This window comes from Mustela erminea, chromosome 15 (assembly GCF_009829155.1).
Source record: "Mustela erminea isolate mMusErm1 chromosome 15, mMusErm1.Pri, whole genome shotgun sequence".
Taxonomy (NCBI): domain Eukaryota; kingdom Metazoa; phylum Chordata; class Mammalia; order Carnivora; family Mustelidae; genus Mustela; species Mustela erminea.
In genome coordinates this window covers 69,568,512-69,586,953 of record NC_045628.1, presented here as the reverse complement: position 1 = coordinate 69,586,953, position 18,442 = coordinate 69,568,512, and the positions used below count along the sequence as shown (strand labels likewise).

General features: G+C 40.4%; 1 protein-coding gene across 4 annotated transcripts in view; it reads right to left on the bottom strand.

The window, feature by feature from the left end:
* Positions 1 to 18,442, bottom strand: part of DCLK1 (doublecortin like kinase 1) — a 347,733-nt gene that overhangs the window by 30,686 nt on the left and 298,605 nt on the right. For all 4 annotated transcript variants that reach the window (XM_032314765.1, XM_032314766.1, XM_032314767.1 and 1 more), the window contains exons 12-15: positions 9,294 to 9,427; positions 7,403 to 7,480; positions 6,933 to 7,029; positions 5,072 to 5,152 (exon numbers count right to left, since the gene is read on the bottom strand). In XM_032314765.1, the coding sequence (XP_032170656.1) occupies positions 5,072 to 5,152; positions 6,933 to 7,029; positions 7,403 to 7,480; positions 9,294 to 9,427 (390 nt within the window). The remainder of the gene's footprint in view (positions 1 to 5,071; positions 5,153 to 6,932; positions 7,030 to 7,402; positions 7,481 to 9,293; positions 9,428 to 18,442) is intronic.

Below are 18,442 nucleotides of genomic sequence, written 5' to 3'. Positions count from 1 at the left end.
ATATTCTGTAGTCACAGTAAAGGAAGCAGCCGTGATACTAAAGAAGACAACAGAGCCGATAATGTACACATTATCTGCATGGAGCTGAGGGTACACTAATGGATTTTGGGGGGCTAGGATGAGAAGGTTCTCCTTCTTAATCAAATTTCTCTTATGCCAACATAACCTAATGATCTATTATCTTCGGTTCACGGACACAAAAATGGGTTCAAAGGAGTGAAATGACTGTTCCAAGGTTACAACAGGAGGGTGAGCTGCTGCTCCTTCCGGAAGCCCACGTTCCACTCCTAGACACCTGGCTGCACACTGATGCTCCCTTTGTTCAGCTGGTTTGTTAAAACAATCCACCAAGATGCCTTGAGGACTCATGGCTCTTCCAATAACAGAGCAGAGGGGTGCCTGGGTGGCTCAGTTGGTTAAGTGACTGCCTTTGGTTTAGGTCATGATCCTGGAGTCCCGGGATCGAGCTCCACATCGGGCTCCCTGCTCAGCAGGGAGTCTGCTTCTCCCTCTGACCCTCTCTTCCCTCTCATTCTCTCTCACTCTCTCTCAAGTAAATAAAATCTTAAAACAAACAAACAAACACCCCCCCCCCCCAACACACACACACAAAAACAGAGCAGCAGCCCAGAACACCAAGGTGCACAGTGGGATTCCCAGGCAGGATGAAAGGAAAAATGAGCCTAGAGTGAGGTTTAAACAAGTGACTTTGGCTGACTAGATTTTCTGATTCTATTGGTCTACTCTCTGTTTCATAAGAGACTGCCTTTTCAATTCCAAGGGCAGCAAGTGAAAAGGTCACTGTATAAGCAACAGAGAAAATTAGGACAAATGAGAGTACAGGAAATGCTTTCTGACGATTTCCTCAGGGCTCAGATAATTATTATTACCTCTTCCCCCCGAGGTAGACTTCTCTGCGGTGATCAGATATAATTTGATAGCCAAATGCAAAATGTCTTGTTAAATGGACTTCCGTTTAAATGCCTAATCTATTTATTTTGATTGCTTGGTTGTTCATTTGTTGCACTTGGAGATCTTGATAAATGCTAAATGCTGGTTGTGAAAGCTTATATATGGTTTTTCATTTATGTTTTGAGATAATAATCATTTTTCTGATTTAGTTACCACAAATACAATTTCAAAAGTTAAGCAATCATTTCATACATTTCAGGTTTTTTTAGCCTTTTTTTTTTTTTTTTTAAGTTTCTGCTAACATCAATATTTTTCTCCCTCAGAATCTAAGGTCTGTTAGAATGATATAAAGGGTACTTTTTAGTTTTAAATCTCCTAGATAATTCCTTAAATGTTATCCTCACTTTTAAGAAATATCTGTGGGGGGGGGGGGAAGAAATGTCTTTAGGGAATCGGAGAGGGAAAACTAAAATGACAGCAGAAGTCCTGTTTTAGAGGGAGTGGTAGACCCTAATTACCAGCAAAGTGGGACCATGTGTAAAAATGTGTACAAAGCAGGCTGAGAAGGCAGAAAGTTATGCTGAGACATGTACATGCTGCTTTAGGAAAAGGAGCAACCTAGTTTTTCAAAGGTATAGCTGAAAGTCTTCCTAATTTTTTTCTTTATCCCATGGAATTGGGATATATATGGATATAGGCTCATTTGGTTTGGAATCAGGGTAAGGCTGTTTCTTTTTTTTTTTTTTAATTTTTTTTTTTTAAGATTTTATTTATTTATTTGACAGACAGAGATCACAAGTAGGCAGAGAGGCAGGCAGAGAGAAAGAGGAGGAAGCAGGCTCCCTGCTGAGCAGAGAGCCCGATGTGGGACTCGATCCCAGGATTCTGAGATCATGACCTGAGCCGAAGGCAGAGGTTTAACCCACTGAGCCATCCAGGCACCCGGTAAGGCTGTTTCTAATTGCATTCTGGCCCCCTTGAATATATAGACAAATTTGCTCACATCCACAAAGTTATCTTAAAACAAATATGTATATACTGCCAGAGATCCTCTGCGGGACACCTACTTCCCGGCCTCCTTCAGGTTGGGGCTGTGGCATCTCCTTCTCTAGGAAATCCTTTATAGCACTGATCTCCCCACCCAGAGGCTGGCTGGGGTAGCCTTCCCCAACTCTCAACCCCCACCCCTGTTGTCCTGTGACTGTCTGGTTGAATCAGGGCTTCTAGAGGGCGGGCCTGCCACGCAGTGGTCCTCTGAAGAAAATGTATTTAAAGGGGCACCTGGGTGGCTCAGTCGGTTAAGTGTCTGTCTTCGGCTCACGTCGTGATCCCAGGGTCCTGGGGTGTGATCCCAGGGTCCTGGGGTCGAGTCCCAAATTGGGCTCCCTGCTCAGCGGGGAACCAGTTTCTCCCTCCTCCTGCTGCTCCCTCTGCTTGTACCCTCTCTCTCTCTATCTCTCTCTCACAAATAAATTTATAAAAATTTTCAAAAAAAGAAAACGTATTTAAAAATCTAAAATGGCTATTTGCAGTCTGTGAAATCTCTTTTCTCAGTGGCTCTTTGTGAGCCTTCAAAGGCCATGTTTCAGATTCAGATTTTCTGGCTTATTCTGTGGGATCATAGTCCCACTGTTATTAGTGCTATCATGCAATTTGACAATCTGTAGATCATGGGCTTTTAATTAGCATGTAGATCAATCAGAATCAACTGCTTCCACCAAGAAAGGCAGCAGCTGACCTGTGCCTCTTCCTCTCTATAAATCTAAGGGAAAGGTGTCATGACCTAGGTAAGTTCCTTTGAAGATGTTGCTAACTTGTATGAACAATCATTATAATGATACAGTGAATACATGCATTCTTTTCCAATATTCATGGTACTTTCATATATAACAAAGGATGGGTAGGTATAATGTGGTACACAGGACTTGAAAGCAAATAGGCTTGGAGTGAGGAGACCTGGCTGCAAATTTTGGCTCAATCATAAATTTTGCTACTTCGAGCAAGTCACTTACCATAGCCTTAGTCTCCACATCTGTAAAATGCATACAGTAATACCCACTCTGCCTATCCTGTAGGTTTATTATTAGGCTTACCTGAGATGCTTCCTAACTTTGCCCATTTCATGGATGAGGATAACTTTTGTTTAGCACCCTGGGGTAAATGCAAAGGTTCTGAGGTTGGAGGCGATCACTTCTAGATTCTAGCTGCCCTGCCTGACTATCCCAAGGGAAAAGGGGATTGATAGCTTTATATATTTGTATACTAATTGGGAAGCTCTGCTCTATGAAAATATTTTGTGAAAACACAAACCTTAGTTGTGTGTCTATACACACATTCAACATTTATAAATATTCTCCTGTTTTTACTTCTCTACATATAAAATGCTGGGTTAGAGCTGTCCTACAAACCAGCAATCGCACTACTGGGTATTTACCCCAAAGATACAAAATAGTGATCTGAAGGTGCATCTGTACCCCCACTGTTTATAGCAGCAATGTCCACAATAGCCAAACTATGGAAAGAGCCCAGATGTCCATCAAAAGAGGAATGGATAAAGAAGACATGGTGTATATATATATATATATACATACATATATAATGGAATATTACACAGCCATCAAAAAGTGAAATCTTGCCGTTTGCAACAATGTGGGTGGAAGTAGAAGGTATTATGCTGAGCAAAATAAGCCAATCAGTGAAAGGCAATTATCATATGATCGCACTGAAATGTGGAATTTAAGAAAAAAGGCTGAGGATCATAGAGAGAGAGGAAAAAATGAAACAAGACAAAACCAGAGAGGGAGACAAACCAGAAGAGACTCTTAATCTCAGGAAACAAACAGGGTTGCTGGAAGGGAGGGAGTGGCTGGGTGATGGACGCTGCGGAGGGTATGTGCTATGGTGACTGCTGTGTATTGTGTAAGACTAATGAATCACAGACCTTACCCCTGAAGCAAATAACACGTTATATGTTAATAATAATTTAAAAACAACAAAAAATAAATAAAATAAAGTGCTAGAATCTTGGACGATGGCCATCACATGTCAGAACATGAACAAGATCCTACACTCTTGTCACCTTGGATGTAGTCTGTCTCAACACTGTGCTTTCAATCATACCTTACCCTTAAAATTAGTGATTTGGGGGGAAAGAAAAAAACCTACTTAACTAATCACTATGGTGATAATTTAGAGAAGTGGAATGTTTTGTTGCCTTCAACTCACAGCCAGATCACTTGAAGCTGTAGGAAGGCTGGCAAAATCTCTATCTGTGAGCTAAGCATGTTATACTTGTCCCTGTCTGTGCTCATGTCCATCTCTCTATAAGTGCAACTCTGTCTGTCTTCTACTCTGGAGGTAAGAACCATTAACCTAAGGCTGGAGCTTCCACGTGTCCGTGAGGGTTACAGTAGGATCTAGATTATCCAGTTGTTGGGAAGAACACGATGTTAACATATGTGAGGGGCTTAGAACAGTCCTGAGCAGACTTTGTCAGTGAAGCGCTCTTTGCATATTTATTATGATTCAAACCCTGATCAAACCCTGATCAGTCCGTTTTGGAGAGACAGAGGAACAACATACAATGACTGTGCTCCGGGGAATTCTTTCATAAAGAATTTCATATTGTTAGACTCTACCACTCAAATGGCAGCAGCAGCATCTGGGAGCTTTTAGAAATTCAGAGCCTCACATCTACGACATCAGAATCTGCATTTTAACAAGACCCCCAGGTGACTCGTGAGTGCATTCCAGACTGAGTAGTGCTGCACTGGAGTACTCCAAGCCTCATGGGGGACCCTTGGGTCAACGGTATTTTTGGTAGGCATCATTCAAAAGCAGGACTGACTCAGAAAATCTGCTGCTGTTGCTGTATTCGGAATGTAGCTTGGAGGCAGGGGGGCTGTCCATGTGCGTGCGCCTCCCCAGTCGGAAAGCAGCCCCTTCTGCATCAAAAGGCTATGTGCAAGGGACCGTGAGAGCATCCGTCAGCACGGACTCAGAGGAGCAAGTCTGAGATGCCGTCACTGTTCCAGCATGTTTGCGGGGGAGGAATAAATACGAACACAGCACTTTACAACAGAGGCGATATCATTAGGAAATAGGTGGTTTTAGAAAGGAACGTTAGAAGTGTGCATGGGGAAAGGAGGAAGTCACTTACGTTAACCCAGGGGTGCTCCAAGACCTGCACAGCTGAAAATCGCTGATCGACATCGACCAACAGCATCATGGTGATGAGCTCCTGTGGAAGGGAACATTTGATTCCATTTGTCTCATTTTTATGGCAAAACTCTGAGCATTTTCCTACGCCGAAGTTCTCTTTTAGTTTAGAAAAGCTCTACGTTTTAAATATATCAACTCAGCTTACCCACAGGAATCTAACACCCTTAGAAGTTAAAGAAAAGGTCAATAATTAGAATTATAAACATATGGTGAGGAAAAAAAAGAAAGATTAGAATAAATTTCACTGAAGTGCATTTAGTAGAGAAGAAATAAATTAAACAAGTTAAAGGATTAATATTCCTTTGTCTAGAATTTCATACTTTAACGGAGATTTCTAGGTTAGCTTAATACAGAAATCTGTTAACATTGCTTCAAAAATTTCCACATCAATCAATACCAATAAAATGAAACTATTAAGGGGCAAATGATTTAATGGTTTGGAAATTAATGAGACTTCCTCATGAGTTCAAAATGATTTGGACCAGGAAAGCACAGCTTGAGTTTTAATGATGAGTCTGTCACACACTTGTCTACTTTGGAAGAGAAGTTCCCGTGTAACAAAATGGTTAGATATGTGTTATCCAGGTCCTTACAGTCATGGGGTCTGACTACCATTCTGTGATGAGGATGATTTATTTTCACTGATGTAGAGATTCTACCATAAAGTTCTCATTATGTTCTTTTCCTGCTTCAGGCTCCTCTGTGCAAGAAGGCATTCATTCACTTTCCAACATAGGCCAGGACTTATTAAAGCAATGAGCTGGTGTGATGCCCTTTGAGGATGGCATGAGGATGTGGGAGATGGTCCTATCTGTCAATGACTTGGAGCCCTCGTTTATGGAGTGAAGGCACTGAGAGGTAGAAAGGTTTCTGAAGAGACTGCTCACAGGCAAAAATACCTCTACCCCCACAGAAAAAGTCAGGTTTTAAATTGAACTCACACTCAGGACACAGAGAAAGGAAAGGCTTATACACTGAATAATCAAAAGTCAATTATTTATCAACACCAATTTGTTAAAAATTTAAGTCAATGCTTGGAGACATTAAGGAGTCAATTAAAAGGTTTTCTTTTTTATCTCGAGTTCTACCAATGTCTCCATGTAAGATTTTTGCAGTTTTCTTAGAGGCTGATCTCCTATTCATTCATTTTAATACATGTTAAACATGTATACATACTGGTTAAGCACTAGTTATACTGGTCACTACATCGGGGTTGATGATACAGCAATAAACAAAATGCACAAAAACCCTTGTCTTGATGAAATTTGTGTTCTAGTGAGGGAAAACTAGAAAATAAATGACATAAGTAAGATGTATACACCTACCTATATCTACCTGTCCAGAAAATAAACAGATAGAGAAAGGTAGGTAGATGGTATACCAGAAGGACACATGGGTGTAAGGGCTACCAGAGAAAAACAGAGCAGATGAGGAACACTAGGCAAACTAGGTAGATTAAAAATGCATCTGAAAACAGAGTGGTCTGGGATAGCTTCCCTGAGAGGGTGAAACTGAGTTGGGACCCAAAAGAGCTAAAGCCACAAGCTACATCAAAATTTAAGGTTGGCTGGTGTGGCAAGACACAGTGTAAGTGGAGTGACAACAGGAAGCGATGAAGCCAGAAAACAGAGATGCTTGGTAAGTTGGGATGGTGACAAAGAGATGACTGATGACCGTGGACTCCTGGCAAACCCAGTAATTAAACAAAAATGGACAGAAATTTTATCTACAACATCATTAGGTAAAACTGCCTTAAGACACACAGGGTCTCGGGAAAAGGAAAGGCACTGGAAACCTACCTTCGCCGAATCAGAAACGTTATCCCAGTATGGAGAGGGAAAGTCCACTTGCCCCATCAAAATCTGATCGAAAAGCACCTCCTGGTCATCACCGCTTCTGTTTACATGAACCACAACAAGGAAAAACACAGCACTAAAATGTTAACCCAGGGCATATCTCTCCACTCTTCTGCATTCGAGCCCTTCCTTTCCCCGTAAGTGTGTAAAATGTGTGTTTTTAAGCGATTCAAAATGTCAATATGGAACTGTTTTGGACAATTAGGAAAGAATGAGTTTTTAAATTCTATGAGGGAGATTTATGGAAGGCATGTAAATGAGTGTGTACAACACAGAAAAAACAACAGGCACTGGAAGTCAAGTTCTTCCATCCACTTCCTGCTTCAGGCTCTTTTGTGCAAGAAGGCAGAATGGATCACTCAGAGAGTACAGAAATGCTTTGTTGGTGCTGAATAAAAGATGACTGCCCATACCCACGGAACGGAGGGAAACCGCACAGCAGGATGTAAGTGATTACACCAGCTGCCCAGATGTCCACCTTGAGGCCATATCTGCAAAAGTAAGTGACGTTAGAGTTAGCACAAGTCAAGCCGGGACAAATTATGGGGCACTGGCAAAATAGATGACTCTACTATTTTTTTTTTTTTTTTTTTATGACTCTACTATTCTAAATCAAAAACCAAACTCAACAAAATTTAAAACCCAACAACAAACACTAAATGAAAACCCACCAGCTAAACAGAATTCAAGGAAAAAATAATTAAAAGGGAGAGAGAGAGAGAGAGACTGTCTAAGACATATGAATAAAAATCAAAGTAAAGCATGTCTAGGATCATTTCCAAGTATCAGTAAGCGAGAGAGGTTTCATCGAAAAGGTTTATTACGGTCATATCAGTATTAAGATGGGGATGGACCCTTGAAACGATCTAAGTCCCAATGTTAAAAAACATAATTACATCTAAGACATTTTCCAGTTCGTAAAGCACTGATGTACATTATCTTATGCTGTTTTTCTATCATTTTACATTACATGGGATAAGTGCTGTTGCCTGTTTTATAGAGGAGAAAACCAAGGATCAGAGGGGTAGTCTTGCTCAAGATCACACAGTTAGTGAGTGGCAGAGCAGGGTTCCAAGCAGGGTTCCAAGAGCCCCACTCAATCGTCTTTCTCCCCTGGGCTCCTCCCTCCCAGCAGGCTGTCAGAGTACTCAGGGTAGAAAACTAGGAAATGTAGCTGGCTAGACCGGCGGCAGCATGCCCCGAAGGAGGTCGGCAAGTTTACAAATGTTGGCTCCCAACTCACTTAAATTTGACGAAAAAAAGTCCTCATTTACCCCCAGTCCCACCTTCGGGATCTCCCAATTGGCATTCCCTTCTCATCTATTCTGTTCCTCTGCCTTTCTGGTCAAAGGTCAAGCAGTAAAACTATCTTCCACGGGTCACAGGGGAGGATACAACCTAGACCCTCAGGTGTGGGTTGGTGCCACTCATTGAGGGTAAAAAGTAAGGCCATTTCCCCTTGGTGCACCACCCTTCCCCAGTCCTTCTGTGTGAGGCTAGTGCTTCAGAACTTGGCCTATGATCCCTGGCAAGATATAGGGCTCTCTATGGAAAGAGCCCTTTATTCACATAGCCCTGAGTTCAAATTCTGACTCAGCCACTATCCAGTCATGAGCTTCCAGGATACCCAACCACAGCAGCAAGATTATTCATGTGCAAAATGGGAACCATACCGTCTACTGGAAGAGTTCAGAATCAAGCAAAGGAGCTTACGCCTGGCAGAGAGTAGTAGGTCCTTAGTAAGTGTTGGGCCACCCGCCTTCTCCCCCCAGTCTAGAGATTTTCATTCATCTGATGCCGCTGCACATAGACACCAGAAAATTCCCAGTGGCCCTCTGATGCCTAAGGGTGTTTGTACTGCATGGATAATCAATGGACCGCCAAGAGAGCCAAAATGAGAGTGGGGCAGGAGAATAAGGATAGCGGAGAGAAATAACCACAGGAGACTGTAATCACCGCACACAGCAGTGTCTGTTTCTTTTATCCAAAAGCAAGTTAATTACCATCGCTGTATGTTTCTCTGTTCGTCCGAACATTTTTTTACTCTGGGGTTAATAACTGCTGTTCTACCTTTAACAAAGGCCACATGGAAGCCTTGAACAAGATTGCGGTAATTGGCAACTTGATTGGAGAAACAGAGAAAATGGCTCTCACTTTAAAGTTTAAAAAAAAAAAAAAAAAGGAGTTGAAAGAAATCTGATAGCTAATTCTGTCTGGATGGGACAGGGCTGTTTTCTCCTATTCTCGAAGCAGACTAGTTCTTTGGCAAGCACAGCACTCCAATAAACCGCGGAAAGCATTTACCCAGTTTCTGCGATGATTTCTGGAGCCACATATGTTGGGGTGCCACAGACTGTGTACAGGGGGCCGTCTACAATGGTGGCCAGTCCAAAGTCACCCAGCTTCAGCGATTTGCTGCCGTCTTGGTGTTCGTATACCTAAAGTAAAAGTAAAGAGTGAAATCGCCTTACAACCAAGAGCTCAGAAGATCTTTCTTGAAGGGACGATGGGCATTGTGGTTTAAATTTATCATAAAGTGAAAAAAAAAAAAAAACCCAGGCAATTATGTAACGATATACATACAAGAATATCTTTTTTTAGATTACTGCAGAACTGGATACATGGTGAACAGCCAGCAAATGGAAATTTAATAATAGATGATGGTACGTTGATTCAGTGGGACTCTACATGACCCTTAATGTGGTGATGTGAATTTATGTCTATTGAAATAAATTATTTGGGGGAAATAAGGGCAGATTTCAGACTGGTTTGCACGAAATGGGTACTAAAGAAAAAAAATATATGTGCCAAGAAAAATGTCTGAAAGAACACAGTGTTAGTGTGTCTGTCTCTCGGTGTTAGGATTATGGGAGACTTTTTTCCTTTGCTTATCTGTACTTAATGTTTTCTACAATTAAAATTGATTTGTGTAATACAATGAAATACATAAAGTCTCCAGTGCAGTACCTCCAGTTTATGAAAAGAACTACCTCTCCATTTTAATATGTAAGAAGCTTTAAAAATACAGTTCTTTAGTAATTGAACAAAAAAAACCCTACACGTATATTAAAATACTTCATTTTCAGTGGCCCACATTTCCAACAAAATCTATTTACATTTTTTTATTAATAATTGAAAGGAATATTAACATTTCATTTCACCTGTGGCAATTTGGAAAGATTTATCAGGTGCAGAGTCAGCAATTGGTCCAGGTTTCCTTATTAAGGCAGTAAAAGCCTCTAGTCTTTCACCCAACAAATCAAGAAAAGGATGCTTGGGACCATAGGCAAGTATTTATACCGCTTTAATTCCAGCCCATGATCAAACCAAATGGGTCTGCTCCAAAGAGTATCCACTTCTACTATTTCAAAGAAAAGATCAAAGGGCATTCAGAATTCTAATTCAGGGCCCTCCACTGGAATCAATAGGAGAAAGAAAACCACAGTTAAAAGCTCGTATTCCCAGGAAAGGCGCAGGAGATGCCTGGAGGACACGGTGAAGTTTTCCGTGTACATCAAAATAATTCATCCAGCCAGGAGAAGCCTGCATGTTCTTCTGTTGCCTCCTTGTGATCACATGTATGTGACACAGTGGTCGGAGCCTCTCACACAGCAAGACGCATCTCCACACATCAGGAGCCCCACGACCGCTCACACACCACGTCTCCCTTTCTTTGGAGAAAGTAGATTAACTTCTCCTGTCCCTGCAGCTTCAAGTGCAGATGTTTGGCTGGTGAAGCCGCAGCATTAGCATCGATCATTTGCATCTAACTGTTTTGGCAGAGGCAGGGAGTTCGAGCTTCCCTTCTGGAGAGACCGGGTCTTTTTTGGGCAGAAAATATCCTTTTCCATTTTCTCCACACTCAGTGCATGGAGTCTTCTCCTTAAGGGCTTGACCACCATCTAGTCTGAGCCCTCGGGCAGGTGTCCGGAGGCTGACGGGGTCACCTGCACGTAGGCTGTTAGGGCAAAAATGGACGTGTGTCCCTCGTAGGTGTGGCTTTGCCCAGCAGTCATCTGGGATGGACAGGGTCCTCCCTCCTTTAAGAAAGCAGCTCTCCAGCCCATCAGCCCGAGCAACTGAGGTGTTGGAGCTGCAAAGCACAATGTATGTCATTCCTAGGCTACGCGTTCATGGGCAAAAGAAATCCCTAAATCATAATCTTAGCACCTCAGCCATTCTGGTCATCCAGGTGACAAGCAAATGTTTTTCATGAACAGAAACCCGAGATGGAAACATCTAGAAGATCATCTAGCTTATTTCCCCAGACAGAGCAGAATTGTTTACGTCCTTAATTCCATTTGGTTACTTTAATTCCATTTGTTACTTCCTAAAATGTAAAATCATCTCCGGTTTTGATGTTCTGACAGGTCCAAACATCCATGGTGCCTATTTTCGGAGGTGGTGTAGATTTCAATTTACACAACTCCATTTATGCAGGAATTCTGTGGTTTTCCTCTAAACATAGTATCTATGATCACCTAACTTAGTGCAAAAGTTGGGTGAAAAGCGATGTTGGCAGATGGAGTCGTAAGTCCCGTTTTGGTTCTTAAAATGACCATGTAATTCTCCTTTAGCAAAGGTTTTATTTTTGAGCATCTACATTTGACTAGGAATTCTACCTCACAGACAGCCATATGCCAGTTACATTTAATATACTGAGCAATAAAGTTCAAAGTTTCTATTCCTAAGGGGAAAAAAAGCACCAAAAAAAAAAAAAAACTTAACTAAGATAATGAAAATTAGGATTACATAAAAGTAATAATTCTCTCAAATAAACCAACAACATTTAAATAAAACACACAGAATCCATCATCTTAATGCTCTTTTTATCTCGATCACTTCCACCATGTCCCCCTCCCCTGCTTTGAAAAAGCACACAGAATTTCCATGGACATAAAGAGGTTAACGTGATGCTTACGACAGACAAGAAGAACGAGAGACAAAGGCCTGATCCACGTACCTGAAAACACTTCTAGACACCACTATGTTAGCAATGCTTCAGCAAAATGTTTTTGCAGGTGAATGAATGTCCAGGACTCTCGATTGGAATTCTGTTTAACTTACTTACTGTCAGGCAGGGCAGGAAATAAGGTTGCTCTGGGTTTTTCTCTGTCAACACTTTGGGAGAAGGATACAGAAGAACATACTCCAGAGTATCCTTGCCACCAATGGGAGCGCACCTTGCCCAAGCAGTATGATGAGCCCGCCTCACAACTGGGGTTCCCTGTTAGCCCTTGGGGCAACCTGAGCTGGGCTCAGCCTTATCTCTTACCAAGCCACTTACAGAAGGGCACGAGGAAGGCCACTGAAAAATGTAATTAAAATTCTGGTAAAAATCACAGATTGCTACATACATCTGTTTCAAACACACACACACACACACACACACACTCACTCACTCACTCACAAAACCATCTCCAGAAAGTATTTTCCCAAATGGCAGCTATAAATTTACTTTGAACTAAGTTTTTAATTAAAAGTTAGGAATGGGAAAAGCCTCTAACAAGTTCACATTTAAAATATGGAGTCCTTGGCTTATACCGCCCCTGAATCAATTCTGACTCTGTTCCTCTGGCTGTCCCCCTGTCCTGACCATCTTCCAGGAGGGACATTTAACAGGCTGCAAGCACAGGCTTGGGCAACCCGATCTGGCAAGTGGGGTTCTGGTGTTTAAAAAAAAAAAAGTGTTTTTTGCTATAACTGTATTTTAAAGCCTCCATAAAACAGGACCCACAAGTGAAGTGGGAGTCCACTGATTGTCAATCAATGAGTATTCACAACATGAGATATAATTTAATGTTCATCCCAAGCCCTTTAAATACTATAGATGTTCCCCCACATTTTAAACACTGAGGGGCTATTAAAGAGACGGGGATTAGTGCAAATTACCAGTATGTAGTGCTTTCACTGTTTTAACTAAGCAATAAAACTGTGTAATTGTACAACACTAATTGAATGCAGCTACACGTAATTGTGGCCTGCCATATGTATCCTATTACCATAAAGATTGTCAGTATTTTGTAAGCTACTCTTGTGATCATTGCAGATGGCTACAGTCAGAGAAGTTGTTCTCCAGGGTTTATTATATGGCTATAAAGACATCCCGTGATTTGACAGACTAAATGTGTTAAATGGCAACAATTATGAAAAAGGTTCCAATTAAAAGCTGAAGGCATGTCCCACCAAGAACAGATAGAGGGGAAGGTCAGGTATTAAGTTTTTCTCACACTGGCATTTTATGCAGGGTTTTTCCTTTTTGAGGAAGAGTTTTCTTTTTGTTTCTTTTTCGTTTATTTGGGGTTTTGCAGTAGCTGTAACTTTCAGAACAGTAGATGTCTGGGCATAAGCCTGATTTCCTCTGGATTAGAAACTGAGACCATTTGGAAAAGTTATTTGAAAAAATAAAAGATTTAATATATAGTCATAAAATGCAGCTGGTGGCCATAAAATAATATGAAAATTCACAGATAACCTGAACCCAAGCAAATGGTTTCTGAGATTCCCATAATAGAGAACTAAAAGCTGACTAATATAACAGATGTGTTGGAACAAACATAATTCTCAACGTTGCTGTGAATTCAAGGATAACCCTGTTAAAATGCTGGCTAATGCATCATTAATATCCACGGAAATATTTTTCACAGAGGAGCTCAATAGGTACTAAAAAATAATTTCACCAAATTGAACAGAACTGAACAAAAGTGGCATGAAATTGACAAAGCCATGAAAAAAAGTCAATTCACTTTTTCTCAACTCTGGTATCCCTTTAAAAAGACATTGATCTTCCTCCAGCCATGGTATATGGTCTTTATACTCCTTTCTAAGGAAAATGAATTAAATTTAAATCTTTACTCTTTAAGAAGTGAAGCAAAACGACATTAATGCAGAAAATTATTTTACAAAGTGCACGTTAGGGTCCACATACTTTAAAATGAAATCTCCTGAAAAAAAAAAAAAATTCCTAAAAAAACAAACCCACTTTGTACCCAGGTGTAAAATCTTTGTGAAATCAAAGGTTAAATGAAATAAGAAGAGTCAACATTGTATAGCCCACGTCAGAAGAGGAGTAACAACATCAGAGCGAGAAATAAAATGGCTTTCAAAATATTACTCCAGAGAGATCTGGGAAGATGGAGGATGAGTGGGAACTCCAGGAAACCCGATTCTCATCCTCACTTTAAAATAGTCATGGAACTATCTAAAGAGGAGGTCCACGCAGCTGCAATGAGACCCATGCAACAGGCACGTTCCGGAATCTGGGAACCATTGCACATACTAGCCTTTGGCGAAAACTATGGGAACTCAATGTCATTGTCATTTTTAAAACTCATATTTTTGTCACACAAGTAATATCCAACATGTCACTGTAGAAAAATTAGAAAAGACAGATAATTATAGAGGGAAGGGAATTAAGCCAACCTATATTCTTGAGACCTAGAAATAACCATCGCTAACATTTTGGGGTATGAACTTCTAGCCCTTGCTTTACCTCTCTCTCCTGCTTTTCTTTTTCCATGGGACAACATATCATGAGTGAGGACATGTGTATCTGCATCATGATTTTCAATGGCTACTGGATATTCTACTGTATGGATGCAGCGTCATAATAATCCCAACGACTATGGCTGCTATTTACTGAGCATACGGGATATGTCAGGCTTCCTGTTGAGGAGTTCATGCTCATTATCCTAGTGGATATTCACAACAACCTATTAAATCACCTTACTGATATTCTGTAGATGAGCAAATGGAGTCTCAGAGATGTTGTACTGTTGTCCAACGTTGCACAGCTACTAAGTGGCAGTGCCAGAACTTAAGCTTATGTAAGTCCAAGTCCAAGATTTTAACCAGTATGTCCCCCTCCCCCCTCATCATGCCATTATTTAACTAATTAGTACCCTGACATAAGTTTTCATATATATGTATGTATAGTTTTTCATGCTAAAAACTACTGAGATGAACATCCCTATATATGTATACAGATTTGATTTTTTCTTTGTGACATTTCCAGAAGTAGAATTACTTGGCCATAGGATACTCATAGTATTTAAGATTTCCTTATTTATTACCAAAGTACCTTCCAGAAAGTTTCTGCAAAGTTACTCTTGCACCAACACACAGAAGATGACTGGTATCCTAATAACTTTTCCAACACTATATGCTATTATTTATTAATCTTTGCTAGTCCAATAAGACCATGTCATCTTAAATGAGATGAGTGATATTATTTCAGTCCTTAATGACAAAAGGAATGAGTATTGGGCAGACATACCCAGGCCAAACAAGACAACACAATACACTTTCCTGATTCTCCCAATTATAATCACAGGTCTTTGGAAGAGGGTCCCTCAGCAAAGGTGCCAGTAAAGTATCTGGCATATTACTATACTAAATAATGTCTTGGGAGAGTGGTGTTTTTCTTCTATTTTCCCGTAACTTTTATCCAAATTCAGGGAGGAGTTTTTTCCTAAACACCTATAAAAAATAATGATTCAGTTTCTGCTTAGACATTTTCAATGACCACAGCTATGTATAATAAAGGCCATTTAATTTGCAAACAGGTGTAACTGTTTGAAAGTTTTTTCTTACATCAACCTCGAATCTCTCAACCATGAATGTCTTCTCTTTAGTTGGAGTTCACCACAGCACAGAAAAGGTTTCCCACTTCCCATCGGGGAGTGTTTCTTATATTTGACCAGAGCCTCCATGCTCCATTTTCTCCTTCCCTTCTGCGGGCCAAACTCCAGGCCTCTGACATGACGTGCTCACATTCCTCCACATAGTGGTAACTGGTGTGAGCAAGGCAGAGGACCCTCTTGATGGCAGCATTCTTCCAGGGAAAGGAATCGAGGGGCACTTCTTTAGCAGTTATATCCCACTAAGGTTCACCCTGAACTTATGCTCAGCTAATAGCCTTTGACATGGTCTGGCCAAGTTTTCCATTACTGCTTTTCTACAATGATCATTAAAACAACTACACCAAAACCACTTAGTCCATTGGGATTTATATGTCTCTCTTGTCAAATTTCATGTTACTGATTTTGGACCATCACAGAGCCAAAGATACTTTTGGTTCTCAAGTCTGTCATTTGCTATAATACATCTTCATTTCACATCACTAGTGCTGACTGGGGTTGGGCCAGTGGCAGAATCCTGAGGGGCCTTGGCTCCCTGCTTCTGGGTCCCCCAACCATTAATCAACACTCTGCTGGCTCAAGATCATAAGACCATACGATCATAAGTGGACCGACTATAGATCTACTCAACTGTGCTTCTGCCTATGACTTCTAGATGCAGTCTATCTGTGGCACTTGCCTTGTGTACCAGTGTAGTTAGCTACTTCGCCACAAAATGGATTTATTTGGAGATTAAGGGTCATGGGCTGAACGCAATCTGCCATCTCATGGGCTTAGGGCTGGCTTGATCTGGAAACCAAGAGGAGCTGGAGCACATCATCCCTAGGTCATGCACGGTCATCATTGGGAGAGAACACGGTATCTTATTGCCACGTACAATCCATTTAGTGAAAATGAGGGTTCTGTGTTAGGCATGCCATTTTGATGGGCAGTCAGGAGCAGGTACAAACACCTGGACAGAAAGTTTCTAAAAGAAAATTTCTGACCAAGACAGGCAGATTCTCTGAGAAACTGTTTTCTCCCAGAGAGTATTGGGGAGTGTAGAAGGAAAAAGTTTTTGAACATAAACTTTTATATAAAAGAGAATTACCGTTTATTTCTAGAATCTAGTAAAAACTAGTGATGCAAGTTATATTTTTGCCAGTAAATACTTTAACTTTCCTAAGGAGGTGGCACCTGTGTATACATTTTAAAAGACCCTCCCAGCTCCTTAGGAGAAAACTCAGGATGCTTCTGAGAATTTTTCCTGCCAAGGGTGCAAGCTTGCCATCTAGTGGTGACTACTGCAAACTGAAGGTGGCTGATCTCAGTAGGACGGTTTTGGTGGTTTTGTTTTTTAAAAAACAGAAAGTCTCTTTTAGTTATATACCACCACCACCACCACCACCACCACCACCACCACACACACACACACGTACTGGGTGTAAGCACAGCTGGGGAAACACTGCACTTCCCCCAGTAAGTGGCATTTAGACTAAGGCCCATGTGAATCCTCCGTGTAATGAATGAGTTGAAGAATGGCATGGACCTTGCCATGTTGGGTCTGTCCTCTAGTCTGTGGAGAAGTGTCACTCATTCACTCACTCTTTCATTTCACCCACCCTTTTATCCCACTGGCCTCTCATCCATATGATCATTAAGCTCCAGGCCTGACAGAGCAGAAAGAACCATATAAGGTCATTGGCATAACTTGTGACAAAAAAACACAAAACAAACCAGACAAAAACTTATAAGTGACACCATAATAAAATTATAGCGGGTATTTATATTGGGCCTATTCCCAGTTTTTGCACCAAATGTGGCTGGACATCACTATAAATCATGTTTTCTTATTAAAAGACCTTGACCTGACAAATACTTAGACTTCAATAGATCCATATAGATCCTTAAGGCCAGCTACAATATTTTTACATAGTTCTATAATAATTAAAAATAAAAAAACTCTGGAAGTTCTACATATATGATACTACATAAAATGGAATTTACAGCTGAATTAGACACTTAGAAATAATACTTTGCTAGCTGTAACAAACAACACTTAACTGGCAAAAATCTTATTAGCAATCCAACAACTTAGGCTTTTTTGAGGTGTCTTAATAAAAGAGTAATGCAAAGTGTGTAGTGAGGCCTTTTTATTTATTTGGTAAGTTTATTTATTTGATAGTAAGAAAATGGACTTGAAATCTTTACATGAAATTTGTCATAGCATTTTTCAAAAATAGTCTCCAGTTCTACATTTTGTGAGGAGATGTCAAATCCATGCATGAGTGAACAGTAAAATTTTAAAAGCAATGTCAAAAAAGATGCAAGATGATTTTTACAACATAATTTGTTGTGAAACAGTTTTATTTTTAGGAATAATTTAATTTTTATTACAAATAAAAGGGAATAAAAAGGTGGGAAGCTAATAGTTCCTTGTTATCTCTTTATCTTCATAAAATCCCCCTAAAGGAGACTCAAAGGAGTTAAGAAACTTGTTCAAGGTCATAAGACCAGCCACTGGAAGAGTGAAGAAGCACTTGGTTTTGAACTCTGGTCCATCTGACTATAAATCCTTGGGATGTGAATGTGCCTCCCATGACGATTTTCTCTTACTTCCATATAAAGTTCAACAGAATGTGAAATTAACAGAAGTCTCAAGTTCAATTAGTAATGTCTTCCTAATTCTGTTCAAGTTCTTCCATTCTTCTACCTATTTTATACTATAATAGATTTATCCCTGCAAAGCTCACCAACTCTTAATACTTCCTGAGAGTAAAAATTATTATATTGGAGAAACAGAATTACTTTCGTTCATATATACTTTTTAAACCA